This window comes from Gallus gallus, chromosome 2 (genome assembly GCF_016699485.2).
Source record: "Gallus gallus isolate bGalGal1 chromosome 2, bGalGal1.mat.broiler.GRCg7b, whole genome shotgun sequence".
Lineage (NCBI taxonomy): Eukaryota > Metazoa > Chordata > Aves > Galliformes > Phasianidae > Gallus > Gallus gallus.
In genome coordinates this window covers 9,902,166-9,922,001 of record NC_052533.1, presented here as the reverse complement: position 1 = coordinate 9,922,001, position 19,836 = coordinate 9,902,166, and the positions used below count along the sequence as shown (strand labels likewise).

General features: G+C 42.7%; 1 protein-coding gene across 7 annotated transcripts in view; it reads left to right on the top strand.

Moving 5' to 3' along the window:
* The window catches only part of DIP2C (disco interacting protein 2 homolog C), a 288,455-nt gene extending 275,534 nt beyond the window's left edge, over positions 1-12,921 (top strand). For all 7 annotated transcript variants that reach the window (XM_015282142.4, XM_046937850.1, XM_046937849.1 and 4 more), the window contains 5 exons: positions 1,841-1,898; positions 2,942-3,016; positions 4,201-4,375; positions 5,534-5,657; positions 9,668-12,921. In XM_015282142.4, coding sequence (XP_015137628.1) covers positions 1,841-1,898; positions 2,942-3,016; positions 4,201-4,375; positions 5,534-5,657; positions 9,668-9,920 — 685 coding nt within the window. In that variant the 3' untranslated portion in view covers positions 9,921-12,921. The remainder of the gene's footprint in view (positions 1-1,840; positions 1,899-2,941; positions 3,017-4,200; positions 4,376-5,533; positions 5,658-9,667) is intronic.
* Positions 12,922-19,836: the final 6,915 nt, after the last annotated feature.

Sequence of the window (19,836 nt, the reverse complement as noted above, 5' to 3'; positions counted from 1 at the left end):
GAGTTATTTTTAAACCATTTGCTGCATACTCCTAAATAGATCTGCTTTTAGACTTGCTGATGGAGCAGCAGTTCAGGAGTGGCATATGCAGACATGTCTGTTATGAGGCAGCATGTCTTTAGTCATACATGTACACCTTACAGTGAAGCTCCTGATGTTCTGCTGCCCCACATCTATGTGGTGAGGCAGCTGGACACTGCAGCTTCAGTGCTTTTGTTGTGGTGCTGGCAGTGGCCCTGCTGCTTTTCAGCTGTCACAGGCAACATGAGTACACGTGCATGTGCATTCCTGTAACACTCCATAGGTATAAGAGGGCAATAAAGTAAAATTGCTTGGAAAAGAGTTCTGAAATTGCTGGGAACTTGGGTTGTATCTCTTGCTGTTAGTGTGAGAAGCTGTTCACACTGCTGCGCCGTGCCTCAGGGCTCAGCCCTGCCCCATCCATCAAGACTGAGAGACTCCCCAGCACTGCAGATGAATCTCCATTCACTGTTTCTGCCTTGACCTTAACAGTCCCAGCTTTTATAGATAACTTCTAGAGCAAAGAAATAGTACAAAAAGAAGGGAAGATCTCTTTCCATCTCCTTTTATGTGTAGGGGCTTGAAATTGCCAAAGCTTTGTTCTTCCCCAAGGGACCTTTAGCTGAGGTCTCTCCGTGTCTCATCCCTCCCTCCCCAGACTGAGCTCTGCGGTGCTTCACATATAAAAAGGTGTCAGAACAGTCCAGAAAAGATCTCTCATGTCAGCTCCTGACTGACTGCAGTTCTGTGATCACTTTAACTGGATCCAGTTCTCCACACACCTCGTTATGCTTTCCCATGCCCTCTCTTGTATCAACATTTCTTTTACGAGATTATTTTTCTTTTATATCTCAGAGATGTTTTCTTTGCAACAGGGCAGTTGATGGAAGGAGAGGGGTAAGAATTGATTGTTTGGTGGAAGAACAGATTTAGATCAGCTGTGTGGGTTATGAAAATTTTTCATAAAGTTTTTCATGGTTCTGCTACAGCTTTTAAGGTATCTCACTTAGGGTGCAGAAATGCCTATTTGTTACCCAAAATCTCTTCCCTGTCTACTGGCTGGGCTGATCGGCCATTTTAGGACTTCACAGTCTCTTTCTAATGTAAGTGAGAAATTTCCTTCCAGACCATCATGCTTCTCCAGGAGAGCTGCCATGGCTGTTCCTTCATTGGGAAATGAGTTATCTAAGAAAGGAAGAGAGCAGACCAGAATGTTACACTCAGTAAGGGTCTGACCTCAGCGATAATAGCAGTTTTCATTTAATGATTTTTTATTTTTTGTTACTAAAATGTTTATCAAACATTGTCCATTGAAAATAATCAGAAGATTGCTAAGGCAGATTTCAGTCTGAGTTGTGGTTATGGGCTCTTTAGAGATGACTTTGATTTCAACCGTTACCCGCTCACGGAATGTGATTGCTCACTCAGCTCACATGCTTTTGTTTCTGTGCCCTGACATTTATGATGTTCTTGTGGAAAATCAATGTTTTAGATCCCTTTTGTTAGGAATAATTTTGTGCTTGGAATTCCACTTACAAAAGTCTATCAAAATAAATAAAAGGCACCAATTACATTGGAAGAATTTAGTGTTTAAGAAAATGTTTGTAGCCATCTTTTTTTCATTATTTTCCAAGCTGTGAGTTTTGCCAAAGACGAAATGTTGGGCCTCAGAACGTTCTAGAGGATATAAGCTTCATCTGTTCCAAAAATAGCATTAATCTCTGTGACCATCAGCCATTCCCTTTAGAAATAAATGTCAGTGGAAAGCAAATAAACGCAACCATCTACTATCTGTACTATTTTCACATGTATTTTACAGAGTTCGTTTAGTAGAAAGAGGATCTCCGCATAGTCTGCCCCTCATGGAATCAGGAAAAGTAAGTACTGAGAGAAGATTTAAACATCTCCTTTACAGTAAATGTTTTCAGTGTGTTCCCATTTCTGTTCATTTTTCAAGTGAATGCAGAGCTCCGAAAGGCTTTATCAGCTGTGCAGGCCAAAGGCCTTTCTTTGCTGCTGGAGTCCCAGTGGCAGAACCTGACCAATTACTCAGAAGCTGCATCTCATCCTACAGATGGGCCACACGTGTGCCTTTAGCGAAGTCTCAGTGTCGACATTTTACTTGTAGGCCTCTGTGCATCGACAGAGGGGTGCAGCACCTCAGTGGGGGCAGGCCGGGGGGCCCAGCAGCAGCACACGCAGACACTGGTGCTGTGCTCAGCTCTGTGCAGGACGCACGGCCCTGCCACATCCCAGTGACTGAGGTGTGCTGCCAAGTGTGCCCTGCCTATGCGAGACAGAGGGGACGGAGCTGCTACACTCAGCTGCTGAGGCAGCCCCCGCTCACAGACTGCCCTCGGCACTCTCTGTGCTCATCTAAAGCTGTCTAATAATATCTTTGCAAACATTCATGTTAGAGGATGCTCCCTGTGCTATTTTAGGTTTTAGCATCTGTCCACCTCTGCAGTGTTTGAATGCCCATTACATGGAGTCGCTGGCAAGGGTCTTGTTCTTAAGAGATTATGTGCTGCCTATAGGGCTTCCTTTTTGCTTCAGAACAAGCTTTCATGTGAATAGGGTGGGTTTTTTTCCGTTCTGGTATGTACTGTCAAAAAGAGACTTGGGGCTGTTTGGCAGGATTTTTTTTTCCTGTTCATTTTGTAGATCAATATTTGATTTCTGACAAGTTTTTAGTGATGAAACAGCTTTTACAACGATAAGAGGGTTTTTTTTTTAGCATTTCCCAGATATCTAGGTTTATTACATCAACTGACTATTTCAATTTTTTATTCAGTATGTCTACTACAGCTTTTTAAGGATGGCCTTCAGGTTTGTTTTGAAGGTATTTTGGGGGAAGGATATTCAGCTTAGGATTGTGTAAGTACCTGCTTTCTCATTGCTTCATGTGTTCTTTCAATAGATCCTGCCTGGAGTACGTATCATTATTGCTAACCCAGAAACTAAGGGACCCTTAGGAGATTCTCATCTTGGTGAGGTGGGTCATGCAAACTTCACCTTTGCATATTTGGAACTGAATCTCAGGAATAAAGCTATCAAAATGTTTGCCTGTGGTTTCCTACCATACATCTTATTAAATGCTAGGTTAAAAAAACTTGAATGATGCAGACTCTGATCGTGTATGAAGTGCATAGCGTGATATTTGTATCTTTATTAAAAATGTTATTGGCGTACTTGATAAATGCTAATAATAGCTCATGTCTATTAAATAATTTGAAAACAATCTGCTTTCTCTAACTACATTTTCTACTTGGTGCTTGAGTAATTCCACTGAAAACTTTAATGAACAAAATAAGTTTATTGATTAGTATAATTTCAGCTAGAGGGGTTTCAATGTTATCCTCTTTATAGTCATTGTGCTTCAGTGCACAGAAGTACTCTCATTAGCTGAGCTGAGCAAGGCTATGTGTTTTTCCAATTTATTTTTAAGTTTCTAGAGAGAGAAAAAACTTAAAATGTTATTTTCAAAGAGTGATTAAAAGATCTAATTAACAGAATGAGGGATTTGCTTAGTCATAATTAAGATTGCAATCTGATTTGTGAGATTCGTATTTAAGATTTCATCACTATGAAATTGTGAATATTTCCATGATGTCTTGAGTTAGCTGAAATGAATCCTCCACATGTGAAGGTCCCTGGCCTCTCCCTTTAAAATAATGTAAGCTCCAATTCTAATGTTATAACCTTTCCCACTCTACTGATGCTGTGGGAGGTATCTGTCTGTCTGGTGTTCATGGTCGATGTCCAGCTGGATCAAATAAACCGAACCAGGCTCAGGGGGACTATGGAAGAGCAATGTGTCTACAACAGCATCTGAGAATTGTCATAGCCCAAGCAGAGCTCAGAGCAATCACAATTGCAGGGGTCTGTGCGGGTCTGGGGCTGACCTGGGGCTGGAAAGCTGCAGGGAGAGTATCCCCACAATGTGACTCCTGCATTCCCATGGACTAGCACAGCTCAGCTCTGCCCTTTGACTTCAATGAGGTCGGATTTGAGTCTTGACTGTGCCAACAAGTGGGTCAGGAACAGTGTTAAAAGGCGTTATTTCATGTTACATGTGTTAGCTAGCTATGACTGAAAATATTTGCATCAAAATTTTTAATAATGCTTCATTCTGGAAAGCTGCTTTAATTAATACCAGTATAATTGCTTTTAACTTAGATATGGGTTCACAGCACTCACAACGCCAGTGGGTACTTTACCATATATGGAGATGAATCTTTGCAATCAGATCATTTTAATTCAAGACTCAGCTTTGGAGACACACAAACTATTTGGGCTCGGACTGGCTATCTGGGGTTCCTGCGAAGAACAGAGCTTACAGATGCAAATGGAGGTAAGGGGTTTCTCCTTGTCTGCCAAGGGTCTGTGCATATAATTTAGATTATGTTGGTTGTGTCTCCTGGCCTGTGTTATCTGGATGGTTCTGTCAGTGAAGCTGCTAGAACTGCAAAAAAAAACATGTTAAGACAATCCAAAAATAAGACAAAGAGCAAGATTACACAGTCTAATAATGACAGGAGAAGGGAGAATGGCTTTAACCTAAAAGAGCAGAAATTCAGGTTAGATGTTAGGAAGAAATTCTTTCCTCAGAGGATGGCAAGGCAGCAGTACAGGTTGCCCAGAGGAACTGTGGACACTTCATCCTTGGAGGTAATTCAAGGCTGGATTAGATGGGACTTTGAGCAGCCTGATCTGATGGGTGGCAACGAGCCCATGATGGGCCCGGATGATCCTTAAGGTCCCTTTCAGCCCAAGCCATTCTATGATTCTATGATTTGTGATTACCACCATGCAACTCTCCAAGTTATATAAAAAGAACCAGTTATCCACTTTTAAGTCTATTAGCAAACATAATTTCCTTTAAAGATGATGTGCAAGCGTTTATTATCAGCCTGATATCTTTTAAAAAGCCTCATTTCAGCCTCATTTATTTCCTTAGTCGATAAAAATTCATATTACTAGAGGATTACTCTTCTGAACTTGTCATTTGTCTTAATGAGCTATTTGCTATCTAACACGCTGCATGTATTTCTAATTGATGAAAACTTCTGTCGTACAACTTAAAGCATCAGTACTAACTTTCTCAAGGCTACTGGAACAACATGTTCCATACTGCTAGGGTGAAATCTTTGAAAACAAAGAGGGAGAAGCAAGGAGTCTGTTGTCTGCTTAGAAATTTGCCTTGAAAAAAGAATGATTTTTTTGTTACATCCACTTTAAGGACAAAAGGAACTTGTCCCACTGTACTTGGATAAAGACTTACATCTTGCTCTTCTTCAGATGTGAATAGTGTTTCTGTATTCCATTCTTCTGCTTTGTGCTACATTTCAGTAATAAAGAATGCTTATTAGTTTGAAAATCAGTTAGAGGGATCAGAAATTCAAGGATAATTTCTGTGATATGTATTTTCCTTATTTATTAATGTGATTGTTTTTGCAATTTGATGCTCTGGAGAACAGAGTCGTTAATTTTCTTTTTCCCTTACAACCAGAACGCCACGATGCACTTTATGTTGTGGGTGCATTAGATGAAGCCATGGAGTTACGAGGGATGAGATATCATCCGATCGATATTGAGACCTCTGTAATTAGAGCACACAAGAGCATCACAGAATGGTAAGGGTTATATAACGCTATGGCTCTTATATAAAGCTGGAATATCTATATTATCTGGGGTTTTGCTTGGATATTGCAATTGATCCAGGAAATGATCTGTCGGGATGGTCTCAGGATTTATTACTCAGTGGAAAATATGCCTTTAGGATGAAATTTTCACGAACAAATTTGATCAGGAAGGATTGTTTTCTGTTAAGATCATTCAATACGTTTCTGTTTTTTTGGTGTGTTTTGAAATATGAGTGAAAGATTAAACTTTCAATTTGAGAGCAGCAGACAGCTCTCAGGTAGGCCAGTGGATGTTTCCTGCTCTAACCAGGAAAAAAAGCTTGGTATGAACTCAGGCTTTACGAGTGCTCTTATTAGAAGGAGTGAGCAAGCAGGCACTTAAAATAAATGAACACACTAATAAACGTTATTAGTGAACATGCTGTTACTTTTGAATTGGTCATTAATAAATCAAGCAGTGATCAAATCAAGGTCACAATGGAAATTGAAGCAGTAAATCAATGAGTTAATAACAATGTTGTCTTAATCAATGTATCACATCATCAAATGCACACAGCAGGTAATGATTTCATGAGGCCGATTTGAGACCAAATTGCTTTTCATTATTTTTGCATCAGAAGACTGAATCAGGTAGTTGTTTTAGTTTGATGTAACCTCAGCTCAGCCTTTCTCCTTTCAACCAGAAACAACAATATCAGCAGTTAGAGCAAGTCTGATAGTACAGGATGTGACTCTCCATTTTTCTTTTCAGACTTGGCTATAGGGTGTGGCCTGGAGCAGTAAAGAAGCATAGCAATCATACTGGTTTATTCAGTGACAATTACTTGCCTTTTTCCCAAACCTCTATTATAATTAAGGCATTTAATTGCTTGGCTGACTGTATCTGGGGTTTTACCTGATAGGAGCCTCCCTGCAGCACAATCATCACCTTGCTGTGCTGGCTCTGACAAGGGCAGAGGATTCTGGGTCCTCGTAGAGACCAATACAAACTCACAAAGGATGCTCTGAAATGCTCCTTTCAGATGTGTCATATTCTTAGCAACAGAGGATGGGAAACTGTTCAGGGAACCTCTATTATAGATCGTCACAAATTCAAAACGTGTGTGTTCAGGTGTACCTACTGTCAGAAATTCATGTGTCCTCCTGGGCAGTGAATGAAGCAGCCATATCATACTGCAGAAGTGATCATCACTGATTTCAGTGGCAAAAAAGGTGTAAATTGTATTCGTTTTCTCAAAATCACTGAGAGTTCTTTGTGAATCCCTTTCCATCCTTCCCTTCTATTACCATGGAAATCTTGAGTGGTATAGGGACAGCTCAGAAGGGGTTGGTGTAGGGAGAATCAAAGAGAAAAGCCATTAGATTTCTTCAAGAAGGTAGAAGTACATGCAAATAATTCTTAGACCACAAGCAAAATTTCAGAAAGCGTTATGTGATGCTATTACTGCCCTCTGCTCAAAGGCAAACACTGAAAGTTGTTAGGTTGTTTTTTTCCTCAAGGAAGAGAAATTGCTGATGAGTTGGATGTTTTTCTGAAGTGGTCCTTCAGAAAAACAGATGTTCAAAGAGAGAAGTTGCCAGCATGGAGTTTTCTTTCATAGTCATTGTCCTGACCTTGACTTTTCTCACTCAGCTTTTCTTTCAGCTTCTCCTGGAGGTCCTCCTCTTGTCTTTGGGGAACACCCCTTGACAAAATAATATCCAGTAAAGTCTTTCTTTGTATGTATGCTTTTGTTTGGGTTGGGGCATGAGCCTTTGGTTTTGTTGGAGGTCACAATGACCCATTAAGAACTGAACTGTATTGATACCTATTGCAAACAAAAGGTACTGTGCATGCCCAGTCAACAGATAATGAAAATACTCCCAGCTTAGAAGAAATGTGCTCCTTCTGTAACACGTAACACTGAGGAAGGCACGGACTTCTTGACTGATACATGATCCTGCTGTGCTGCTTCTGTTATTGAGGATCTGATTTGAAGACCATTTAAAACTATTCTTTTTTCTTAAGAGATTTTAATAGCACAACCTATGCCTTCGGACCTCCTCTGCCTCAGAGTATAACAAGCACACGGTCCCTTTTTATTGTGATGTATAACTGCAACAAGCAGTGTAAATCCATCTCAGCTGATGGGAACGTAAAGGACAATATTTCTTTGTATTTACAGCAGTTGCCACTGAGTTGGAATCATGACAAATGGAATAAGTTCTAAATTGATACCTTCCTAGGAATGTCAGTGATACTTGGAATTAAAAGCAGCTTCATAGCTTCATTAAGGTTTTTGGAATTAGTCATTTGAACTCAGACAAACCATCTTCTCCAGAGCTATGTTTTAGGGACCTGCTGCTGAATCTTTCCATTTATTGCTTTCCCAAGTAACAAGTCACAGTTGGCTTAAGGCATGGTTTCAACTGCTATCTAATATTTGAGTTAAACTTCCCAAGCTTTTTTGTTAAAACATATGTAATTTTAACTTAGATGCTTGGGTAGCTTAATAGAGTTTGTGTGAAAGCATAATTACAAATTAAAATTCATTTAATAGCAGCACTGAGTCAAAAAAACAACCTTACTTGAATGCCTATTAGTTTTCCAGATCAATAAGCACATAGGCACGTAAAAATTCAATCAAACTGTACTTTAGCAGGATCTGAAAATGAAATATGTATTTTCAATAGTAAGTATTTTTCACCCAAAGTTTATTCTTTTAAGCATCAGCTTAGAACACATTTTCATAACTAACTTTTGGGCAAAGTAAGATGTGTTTCCAACATACAAGGATATTCAGAATCTTAATAGACCAAAACAGTGCACTTCTGTCTCAGTCAAGCATTGACCTTAGCATAAGTAGCTCTCTTGAATTTACCTCAGATACATCATATATTCTGACTTTCACGTACTCAAACTCAAGACAGTTCTGGAAAATTATCCTCTGATTTTTTAAGGTAAAGGAGGATAGAGTGCAGGATATGATGTATGAGTTAAAGTGTAAAACATAATTATTTATGCTGCGGAAAAAAGTAGAGCAAGAAATAACCACAGTTGATGTCTGAAACATGTGCCAGAATGAGACTGCGCTTTGTGGATCCTCAGTCCTGCTGACCTGTAAGACTTAAGGTGCTTTGGAGAAAACTGAGAAAAGAGGAAAGGGATGGAGGGAAGAACACACCGGACTTTTGTACTCTCCCAGCTGCCATGGTGGAAAGACAAAGGAAAGATGCCCAGTAGCAGAAAACAGAATTTACCTGTTTGTTTCAAGGGCTCAGCCAAAATGTTGGGGTCATACAAAGTTCTTTCATTAGAGAAGAGACACCAATGATAATGATATTTCACCGTCTCACCTGTTAATAAGGGATGTAAAAACTCCTGTCCCTTTAAGCCCACCAGAAATAAAACACGACTGATATAAAGCAGATGGTTTCTGCATAAACCAATCGATCCAAAAGAATCCGAGCTCTTCTGTACTTAGCTGTGACCGGCCTGGCGGGCAGCCAACCCAGTGCAGAAGGCACATCCCATGCTGGCACAACACCCAGCAAAAGCCCCTTCCTAGGCTGAGTTTATCTTCCAGGTGGAGCTATTATCCTTACGGCTTTGTATCCCTGTCTTCGCTTTTAACCTCCTTTGCTCCTCTGGGCTGCTCTTCAGAAAAACCCAGATAAAACCTTCCACCCACACGCTGCCTGCCTTCATGAGCACAGCGGTGATGTGACTGCTCGCTGGTTTCAGAGGGAGCTGCGCTACTTCCTGCTGTCCCCATACACAGTAGGCAAGGATGAGACTCGAGATTCTGCCAAGTGTGGCCCACATCTTAATGTTGCAGTGGTGTCAAAGAGAAAGCTCATCAGACTGGTTTTCTGCCCTGCCTGTAAGCACCTTCTCTCTTGTCACTTAGGTTCTGTGTTTAAGCATGCAGAAGAAGACATTGCAGTCAAAACGAGCAGTAAATAAGGTGGGATGGGTAAAAAAAACCCTAAAACTAATACTTCTTTTTCTTTGATTCCAGTGCGGTGTTTACCTGGACAAATTTATTAGTCGTTGTAGTTGAGCTGGATGGATCGGAGCAAGAAGCTTTGGACCTGGTTCCTTTGGTCACCAACGTGGTCCTGGAGGAGCACTACCTGATTGTAGGGGTGGTGGTGGTGGTGGACATTGGTGTAATTCCTATCAACTCCCGTGGAGAGAAACAACGTATGCACCTACGAGATGGATTTTTGGCAGACCAGCTAGATCCCATCTATGTGGCCTACAACATGTAGTCTTGTACCTTAAAGCTTCCATGGACTTTACTATAGATGTATAAAATTTTTTGGTGTCCACTGAAAAAAAAAAAAGTGCAGATAAGATGCTGGCACTCATCAGAATGGAACTGTTTCTATTATGACTTTTCAAAGCAGTCACGATTGGCAGGAAATGTAATGTGAAAGTTTTTCTTTACCACTAAATTTTAGAAAGGAAGGACTCTGGGGTAATGGCCCTTCGGTTTGGTGGAAAAGCCCATTGAAAACTCTTATTTTTTATTTTTTATTTTATTTTTTTTGCTCATTGGACGATACTGCTTTCTGAGTAAATGTGGCTTTGTATTTGACATTAAGTAAGCTGAAGTAGATTTTTTTTTTTTATTCTGCCCTCCGAATGGATTCTTTTAAAACAATTTGCAGGCTAATACAAAGAGTCGTTTTCTTCATTTGTTTTAATGTGTCATAAAAAGCTGATGAACACAGACCTGTTGCTAACTTAAGCCATTTTAGGTCCCACATCTTAGGAAACTGTGTAGTGGTACGAGGAGAATACCCAAAGCAGCACCTTTCCATTAGAAATCTAGCAGCTTTCTGGCGGAGACGCCGAGAGCACAAAGGCCAAAGAGCCTTCGCTGTTGGCGTTAGAATGGAAGAAATTTATAAATAAGGTGTATTTCGGCGACGAACTTGCAAATATCTTTGTACTAAACGGAAAAGATAAAATAAGTTAACTACTTCTTCTGTAATTATGTACAAAACGTTTAATTTATTTTGATCTCTTTAGAAGTATAAAAGAGAAAAAACATTCAAGAATATTAAACTCTTGAAATGTTTGCTAATATAAAAACAAAGTGTTGTATTATCTTGAGTGGATAGTATCACATCAAATATATATATATGAAATATAAATTCACTAATGACAAAAAGATTTTAAAGTTTAAAATGCAGTACTTGTCACTTGCATGGTGTCTCCCACTGTAGATAATCAAATGTTCCTCACAAATTTTTTGAACAAAGCAATCCTGGATTGCTAGAGTATCCCTGTCTAAAAGAATCCTCTAGATACCAGCAAGTGGAATTATTGCTGCCTTTAAGGCAGTGAATGAATTTAAGACTAAAAATGCACTACAAGAGTTTTTTTTTCTTTGCCGTGGAGGCAACAATAAATATTCGTGCTGGCATGTGCATACACTTGTTAGACTTAGAAAAGGCAGGTTGAGGAGTAGCACTGTTGTCTAGCTGCAGAACTTTGTTGCACAATTTTTTCATTGTTTTAGTTGGTGTTTTTATTGCTATAATGAAACGTTTTGGGGTTATTTGCACAGAGTTATCAGTTTGCCTCTCAGCTAGGACACATAGCTCGGTGGCCAAGGCATCCAGTTTACATTTACATAAAACAATTGTTTCAATGGTCTTTAAGTTGTTCCTAACGGAGAGGAGCGTGCAGTCACTACAGCCGAGCCAACACGAATCGTGCATCTGCTGACTAGTCCCTAAACCAATTAAACCATTAGAGGAACCCAACTGCCCGTTTAAAGAGCGGAGTCCCGGGGTCTCTGACCTGAGGTCATCCATCAATGGGCGAAGAGTAGGAAAACATGCATCACAGCTGCCTTCATTTTACTACCTTTGGATAAAGGAGAGGTTTGATTTCCCAGTTCTGTTGTCTTCCCTGCACTCCACAACCCTTTTTTAAAAACTTTCCCGTTCCTTCATGTGGTTGTACCTGAATTGACCTGTTTGTGATCGAGAGTGGGATTTACCAGCTGCAGTCCAAGAGTGCTTTTCTCATTGTCCAAAATGACGTCCGTGTGCTGGCTCTCATTACCGGATATGCATGACTAAGATTGTTGCAGGGCAAATGTAACCACGTTTATATCACATCCGAGGGACGAGCGTGTTTGGTCTGCCTTTGCAGAACGCTGGACAAGAGATGGACCCCTGCTAACAATAGTTTTGTTTGGCTTCTGAGTCTCAATGCTGAGTGTTTGAAATCTCGTTCAAAGGTAGGGACGTTTCGGTCTGCATGTACAGTACAGAGCATCTTACCACGTCAGACTCGTTTTCTTTCAGACCATCTATTCAGACATCACTGTCCTGTGAATAGCCCTATTCATGCTCTGAAGACCCATCCTCTATTTTGCCAAATTCATTTTCTGCTCCCTTTAAAAAGAATAAAGTCTGTTCCTAATGGCAAGTAAGGTTTCAGACGAGATGTCGATTGACTACAAACATAATTGCAGTGTGCAAACTAACTTGTGAAGTCCTGCTACCGCTGATCTCAGTACTGCAAAACAAATTTAGCTGTCATTTAAGGCATCACTTTAACCCTCACAAAGTCAACTTTGCATTTGTAGAGGAAAAAAAAAAAAAAAGAACTGCAATGCAGTTGTGAAGCGCAGTTAATAACAGCTCTCTTCTGCAACCTGTCATCTGTGGTTGTTAAATTCTGAGTTAAGAGAAATGAGAAACCGAGTTTCTGGTTTTGTTGTGCAAGCAAAAGGCAGGAAACATTTAAGCACCATCAGACTGAGCAATAAAGAAGGATTGTTCTGTATTAGAAATTGTACTGTAGATAAACCATTCATGAGAATGTATAAAATGTTTGTCTTGTGACCTTGTGCTTTTGAAGTCAGACAAAACCATGTAATCAACTTGATGCACATGCACAAAACAGAGGGTACACAATGAACATTGAAACACAAAACTAATCAAACAGGAGCAGATTCCTCATGGTGCTTGTTTATTATATATATTTAATCCTGCTTGACACTTTACCCAAGGGAAGACTGTCCCTTTTATCAGTTGAATGTTAGCAGCGTTATTTCATAGAGTGTGGTGACTGGTTAGAGAAATTCATGTAACTCAGCCAATCACAGTTTCAAACAAAAATTTTTATGTGCAAAGGACAGCAACCTTCTTGTATGTTAAACCACCAGTACGCTTTGTACATCTGTGATAACGCCTGTTTTATATTCAAATGAACAAATAAAAGCTTTTATTTTTGTTGCTCTGAAAATATCAGTTTCTTAATTAGTCATCTAAAACTGAGCTTCCCGGAGCTGCGTGAGCTCGGTGGAGGAACACTGAGAGCTATACTGTAATTTTATTTTGTTTACCTCTCTTGTTGCATAATTTATTAGTACAAATCATTATACTTTTAACAATGTTTAAATACTGGTGTGGGCATTTATTGCTGAAAGACTTTCATATGGCAACAAATGTTTTTGTGAAATGTTTTTTTAATTCTTTTTAATATATTCAAATATACTGTTCACATTTTTGCTGAAAGTGTAAAGATTATTGTAAGCTTGGTAACATTTTGTGAGAAGCAATAACAAGCATTAGTACTGTAAAACTCCTCAGATTTGTCACATCACTTTTGTTGCAAGGTCTCGCTGCCGGCACAGCGCGGATCAGACACTTCAGTCACCGAGCAGGTGCTGCATCTCTGCTGGAGCTTTCAGCCAGTGCAAATACCCGGGCAGCTGTTGGTCGTACTTGGGCTTCAACCCCTCTGTCAGTTTTGGCTGGCCAGTCACAAGCATGGAGAATTGTGATCCGCTGATTTCCATTGGCCCTTTCCAAAGATATAACGTGATTTGGGGGCTCCTCTGGTTCATAGCTTCCAACAGGCTTGGACCTACCCTCACTTTCAGAATGGCATTTCAGAGGGTGAGGTTCGGAGTCCCTGTTTCTCAGCTTGCCTATCTGAAAAGCTGAGGGTACAGAATCCAATTTCCGATGGCCAAATTCCGGGTAGCTCAGGAGAATCATAGAACTCTTCAAGTTGGAAGGGACCTCTGAGTGCTGTCTAATCCAGCTCCCCTGCAATGAACAGGGACACCACAGCTACATCAGGTTGCCCGGGGCATGATCCAGCCTCGCCTTGAAAGTCTCCAGGGATGGGGCATCAACCACATCTCTGGGCAACCCGTTCCAGTGCCTCACCACCCTCACTGTAAAAGACTTTTTTCCTTATATCCAAAGCTCTACAGGTTACAAGAACAAACAGACTCACTCCACTCATGTCTCCACAAGGGGTGATGGCAGCGAGGGGCTGAGCTGGAGTTACCCTCATGAGGACAGTATGGGAGGAGCACGGGGCCGGGCAGTGGGGTTCATACACTGTGCCCATACAGGTCCCACACATCTATAACAGCAAGCGGGATGGCGAGGGCAGGATCAGGGTGAGAGAGGAGGATGGCGGGACAGCGAGTGGTCCCAGAAGCCATTTTAGAGAGAGTTTTATTTTAAAAAGAAATGTTTTGTTGTTTCGTTGTTTTATAATGGTGATGAGGACTTTTAAAGGGTCCAAATGATTGAGTACACATTTTAAAAATCATTTTGGGAAATGGTGCTGTAATGCTGGTGGAGAATCTCAACAACAAAAAATATGTAGTAGGGTTACGAAAATAGAACAGCAAAATTTATAACATTATTATAACATTATTATTAAAATTAAGTTAACGTGCCTTGCCAGTGGAATGCATCCCATTATAAAGCCCTTCTCCCAGTGCACGTTATCTCTCCTCGTTACTCCCTGGTTCAGCATCCCAAGCTCACAATCTTCTCAACACAGTTACTAAGGAATATTTCCATATTAGGTCTGTTACCAACCTGTTGTTTTTAAGTATATCTTGTATTCCTTCTGGAGGTAGGAGGGCAACGTTTTGTAAGGTTATTACATTTGTTCTAGAGATTAAGGTTATCGTGTTTGTTCTGTCCTGTGTTAGAGGTTAAGATGCCACAACTGTTGTGTCCTGTGCAGGCCTTCCCTGCAGATGTGCGTTATCTTGGATTAGCCAGAACACCCCAGTTTCTGCTTTTAAGCAAAATATTTGCTGCATCTTAGTGTGAAAAGTAATCTATGCAGCCATTTTATGAGAAGGTTGTAAGTACCCTAAGGGCCTATACTTGGATATTAGAAGCTTCTATTGCAGACACACAATCAAACTATCACACCATTATCATGGGGAGCGGTGTACAGAGCCCAGCCAGCCCTCACCCAGCACCGCAAGTCTGGGATCACAGGAGAGCATTCAGCCCATGCTGCTGCAGTGCAGTGCAGGCATTGGGGCACAGGGCTGGGTGTGGGCACGAGATGTATTCTGGAAGCAGAATCACAGAATATCCCGAGTTTGGAAAAGACCCACAGGGATCATCGAGTCCAACCCCGGCTCTTCACAGCAGCACCCAAACCCAGCCCTGTGTCTCAGAGCTCCAGCACTCAGGGCCGTGCCCACTGCCCTGGGCAGCCCATTCCATGCCCACCACCCTCTGGGGCACAGCCTTTCCCTCACCCCCAGCTGCCCTCCCCTCACAGCTCCATGCCGTTCCCTCGGGCCCTGTCACTGTCCCCGTAGAGCAGAGCTCAGTGCTGCCCATCCACTCAGCCCCCTCTCCTCCAGGCTGAGGTAGAAATGAATCAGCCCATCTGGGGATTGCACCGGTGGACATAAAGTTCAAGAAACTGAGACCTGCTGGACTTAGATGCCTAATCTAAGGTGCCAACGTTTTGATCTGATCACTGAGATCACTTCCAGTCAGGGAGGTTCCATGTGGGGGCTCGGATGAGTTATGACGTGCTGAATTCAGGCAAGAGTTTTTGAGATGAGACCAAAGAGAGGAGACGGATGGAGTTAGGAAGTTAGACAACATGTAAAACTGAGTTTACTGCAACCCAAAAGGTTCAGGAAACTAAAAAAACAGGTCTGTGTCAGGAAAAAGGCACAAGTGAGGAAGCAAATGGTCAGTGAGAGTGGGTTTTTGCATTCATGCTTCTCTCCCCAGCCCAGATACATGCTGAGGTGCACACGTACACCGGCATGCAGGGCCTGTTGCTGCAGGATGCTCTGTAGCCATGCTGCAGAAGAGGCTCAGCACAGGGCACCACAACAGCAGTGATGCAGATCCCCAGGACACCCACATGAATGTTTCCTTTCAGTCCTTCTCTTCCCTCTCATTTAGGTGGTAAAGTAAAAGAAGGTAAAAAGCAAATGAAGTGTGGACTCGGCAATATTCTCTCTTCGATTTAAAGGCTGTAGGTATTTTTCATCCCTGCACAGTCAGGATGCAGTGCATCAGCCCAAGAGAGATGTGACATGGTGTAAGTGTCAGAGAAAGCAAGCAGATATTCAGGTCAATAAGAGCAGTGGGCTGCCTCGCAGTGCCCACAGCACATGAGCATCTCAGGGTTGCACATGACCTGTAACGGTGGAGAATGCAACCATGCAGTAAGCTTGAGTTCAATAAATGGCAAAAAAAATGGGCTGAAATTCCATCCGGGCAATGTTTGCAACAATAAAATCCTTTGTAAAACCTCTCCTGCCCTTTCTGAGTGACCTCATACAGAAGCAATCCTGCTCTGAACACAGAATTGAGTCAACTGAAAGGTGGACAAAGGAGGTTGTTAAGAAAAAAATAAGAAGCAGAGGATAAAAGAATGTCAGAGCAAATAGCGTCCCCCTCAAAATCCCACTGTTACTGGTTTGGATTCAGTTCTGTACTCTTCGTGCAGTCAGCCCTACTGAAGTCCTGTAGTACACGTTACAGAGCTGCCCATGGAAAAGATGCTCAGGAATGCTCTGGTTGGCATCTCCAGCTCCACTGCTGAGCTACGTGTCCCCCAGTGACTGTCATGGTGTTGTAAGATGGCTTTGTTAAAAATTTCATGGCACCAGTGCATAAAAGCACATTCACCATTGTATGAAACCACCAGCCATACTACTTCCTGCAGACTTTGGTCGGGAAGCAAAACAAAATGGTTCTCCCCCTCCTCCTCCTTTTCCTCCTCCTCCTCCTGCTGGCACACACTGAATTTCAGCCCCAGCACCACCCTTTGGTGACAATCCCCCAGGCTTCCCAAGCTCACAGGGCTCATCAGCCAATGAGCTGTGGGAGTTCAAACCACCATAAAAGCATTACAAAAATTCCTGCCCTGAGGAGCTGAGCCCCAACCTCCAAAAGTGATTTTCTACTTCAAAATTCAGACCTCTCTAAATTTAATCTTTTAGGACCACTGCAGGCCGAGGCCCTCTGGGTGCTGCTTTGCTGCCCCAAGCAGGAGATGCAGTAGGTGGGAAGGAGGGGAAGATGGGCTGGAGGAGATCTGTAGCTTGGTTGCATCTCTGTGGGGCATTCAGTGTGGAGAGTGACCCCATATGCTATGCTGGGAGGCCAGCAGCTCTGAGGGCTCTGCCAGCAGCTCCACAGCAGCTGACAGTGCTGGGAGCCCAGAGCTGCAGCACTGCTGGGTCTGGCGGCTGTAGGGAACTGACGAGCAATTGCATTACTGACCCGCTGAGCTTCCCCTTCTTCATGGGGAAATAAAAGGCTTCTGGCACTCATGATCTTTACAGACTTGTGACATTCAGGGAAAGGCTCTGTAGCCTGGTCAAGTGTCGTGTCAGCCAAAGAATCTGCTGATCTAGTTCATGAGTGGGGTGAGGCAGCATTTTGGCTGTGATTTTGTTGGAGAAGGAGCCTGCGTTGCCGCTCGGTGCTGGTAGAGATGTGCTGAGCCTGTGGCACCAGGCTTTGGTGGGCCAGGCAGTGTCCATGGGGATAGGGGAAGTGCTGGGGGGGGCTCAGGCATGTGCCCCATTCACTCAGTGTCTGCAGAGAGGCCACTGACCACCTTGGAGGCCCTTTCTGAGGGCTGAACACACATCCCCTGTGCTGCGGCCTATGAGCAAGGCAGGGCCCAAGGCTGCGCATGGCTCCGTGCTGTCCTTGGGGCAGCCAGCTGCCAGCAGAAGGCACATTTCCCATCAACAACACAGTTAGAAAAAAAAAAAAGAGAGAGAGAGAGGAAAAAAAAAAAAAAAAGGAATTTTCTTCTTTTTAAATAGCACTTTGATTTTATTAATAGACATTGCTTTCTGCAGCACGAGTCCCTTCCCAAGCACCACCAAAGCATGTCGCACACCCAGCTCAACTGCACAGAGTTCAGGGCTATTTTTAGGTACCTCTGTGGGGCAAATCCAGCTCTTATGGAAGCTTTACACCAGCTCAGCTTCCACCCCGGCAGCTAACAGCAGCTGGCTGGTGGCTGTGTGAGCACACACGCATCCTGCCCTTCTGGTATGGCACGTGCTCCCTCCCTCCCTTTCTCCCTGAGTCCTCAGCCTTTCTTCTGTATCATCTTTAATTATTTGTCTCCTTTTATGTGAAAATTATCTGCACAGCAGCCCCTGTGTTTAATTCCAGCCCATCCATTGCCATTTGCCTTCAGCAATCTCTCAGTGCTCGGCCGCCAGCCCCAGGCAGCGGTGGAGCCAGCAAAAATTCCTGTTCTCTGGGTTTGCTCTGGGTTTGCTCTGGGTTTGCTCTGGGTTCTCCTCTTCTGATCTTCCAGTTTGGAACCTCCAGCAGCCCAGCAGCCCTTTTGGAAGGAGCACTACTCAGAATATAAAGCACTTCTAAAAGCCTTTTGGCTTCTGTAAATCTGTTTCTTTAAAAGAAAACCAAGGCCTGTTTGTCACATGGTTTTGGAAGGTCCAAGGTAGTTTGGTTTGGCATTTTGGGGTTTTTTTGTTTGTTTGTTCAGGTTTTTTGTTTGTTTGTTTGTTTGTTGTTTGTTGTTTTTTTTTAATCTTATATGCTAGTTCTCAAATGGATGGGTGCTCCTTTCCACTTGCAATTGAATTTCCTTAACATGAAACAATGAAGGAAGGGCCTTTCTGGTTTTCATACTTCCCCCTCCATAATTTGATTAATGAAAGCATTTGGAAAGCATATGTACAGATTGCATATGTGCACTCTGTGAGGCTAAAATTGGCTGGGTAGCCCCTAACTACTGGTAACAAATCCCAAACATATTTCACATTCTCATTTAAGAGCTGGAAAAGCAAACAAGCCCTGAGCTGGGCTGATCACTCCACCTAAAGGAAGCAGGAGGCAGAAAACTCCCTATGTAAAATAAAGAGCCAGAGTTAAGATGATAATAATAATGGAAAAACACCAATGAAAGGAGAAATAATGCCTTTGAACAAGCCCTACTCACTGCTGCAGCGTCGCACAGGGGATTTTGCTGCTGGGCTGCTGATGCTGGGCTCGGAGGCTGGCTGTGGTTCTCCAGAAGGGAAGAGGCCTGGAAAAGGCAGCTGGGAGATGGCCGCTGCCTTTTCCTGATCCCATTTTGTTGGTTTACTTCAGTATAAATGATTAATTTGCAATATGTGAGCTATGCTAGTTATTTGTATTGAACCAAGTTTTAGCAAGCTGAATGAGTAACATTCGCACTCTTGGGTAAAACACTCCGACTCATGTAAGAGCAGAAAACTTTGGATAGCAAAATAACAAACGAGATTTTAAATATTTAAAATATACATTGATTATTTTCCTGGGACAAGCAGCTCTAACCAGGTAATAATTCCCACAGAGAGACACAGCGAAATTGCCTCCCAGCATCCCTCCTTCTGCCTTGATACCATGGCAGAGCTCCAGGACAATCCTTCCCCCAAATGCCCCTTCTGCTGGGGGCCGCAGGCACTGCACCAGTGGGGCTGTGTGGTGATCTGTGGGGTAACTTTTGTTTACCAGGAGGTCAGTGGTCCTACCTCCAGGTACAATTACCTTACTCCATCCACCCTGGGCACAGGATCATGGTGGTTATTGGGTTGGGTGAGGGGCAGACGGGGCCGTGGGTGAGACCAAGGAGGGGGTACAAGCTGCAGTCACACAGAAGCTGGCCTTAAAACCAACACTTGATGGACACAGCCCTGGAGGGCTGCTGACTCTGAACAGACTGACAAAACTCATCGTTGTGCCGAGAGCCATGGTTCAATGCCCAGATCCTTGCATGGCTCACCCCCCGTCAGGCAGCAGCAGGTCCCAGGGAGTCCAGACATGCTCACCCCATCTACAGCCCTGGGCACGGCCACCTTGAGGCAACTGGCCACAATTAACACACACACTTTCAGCGAGATGC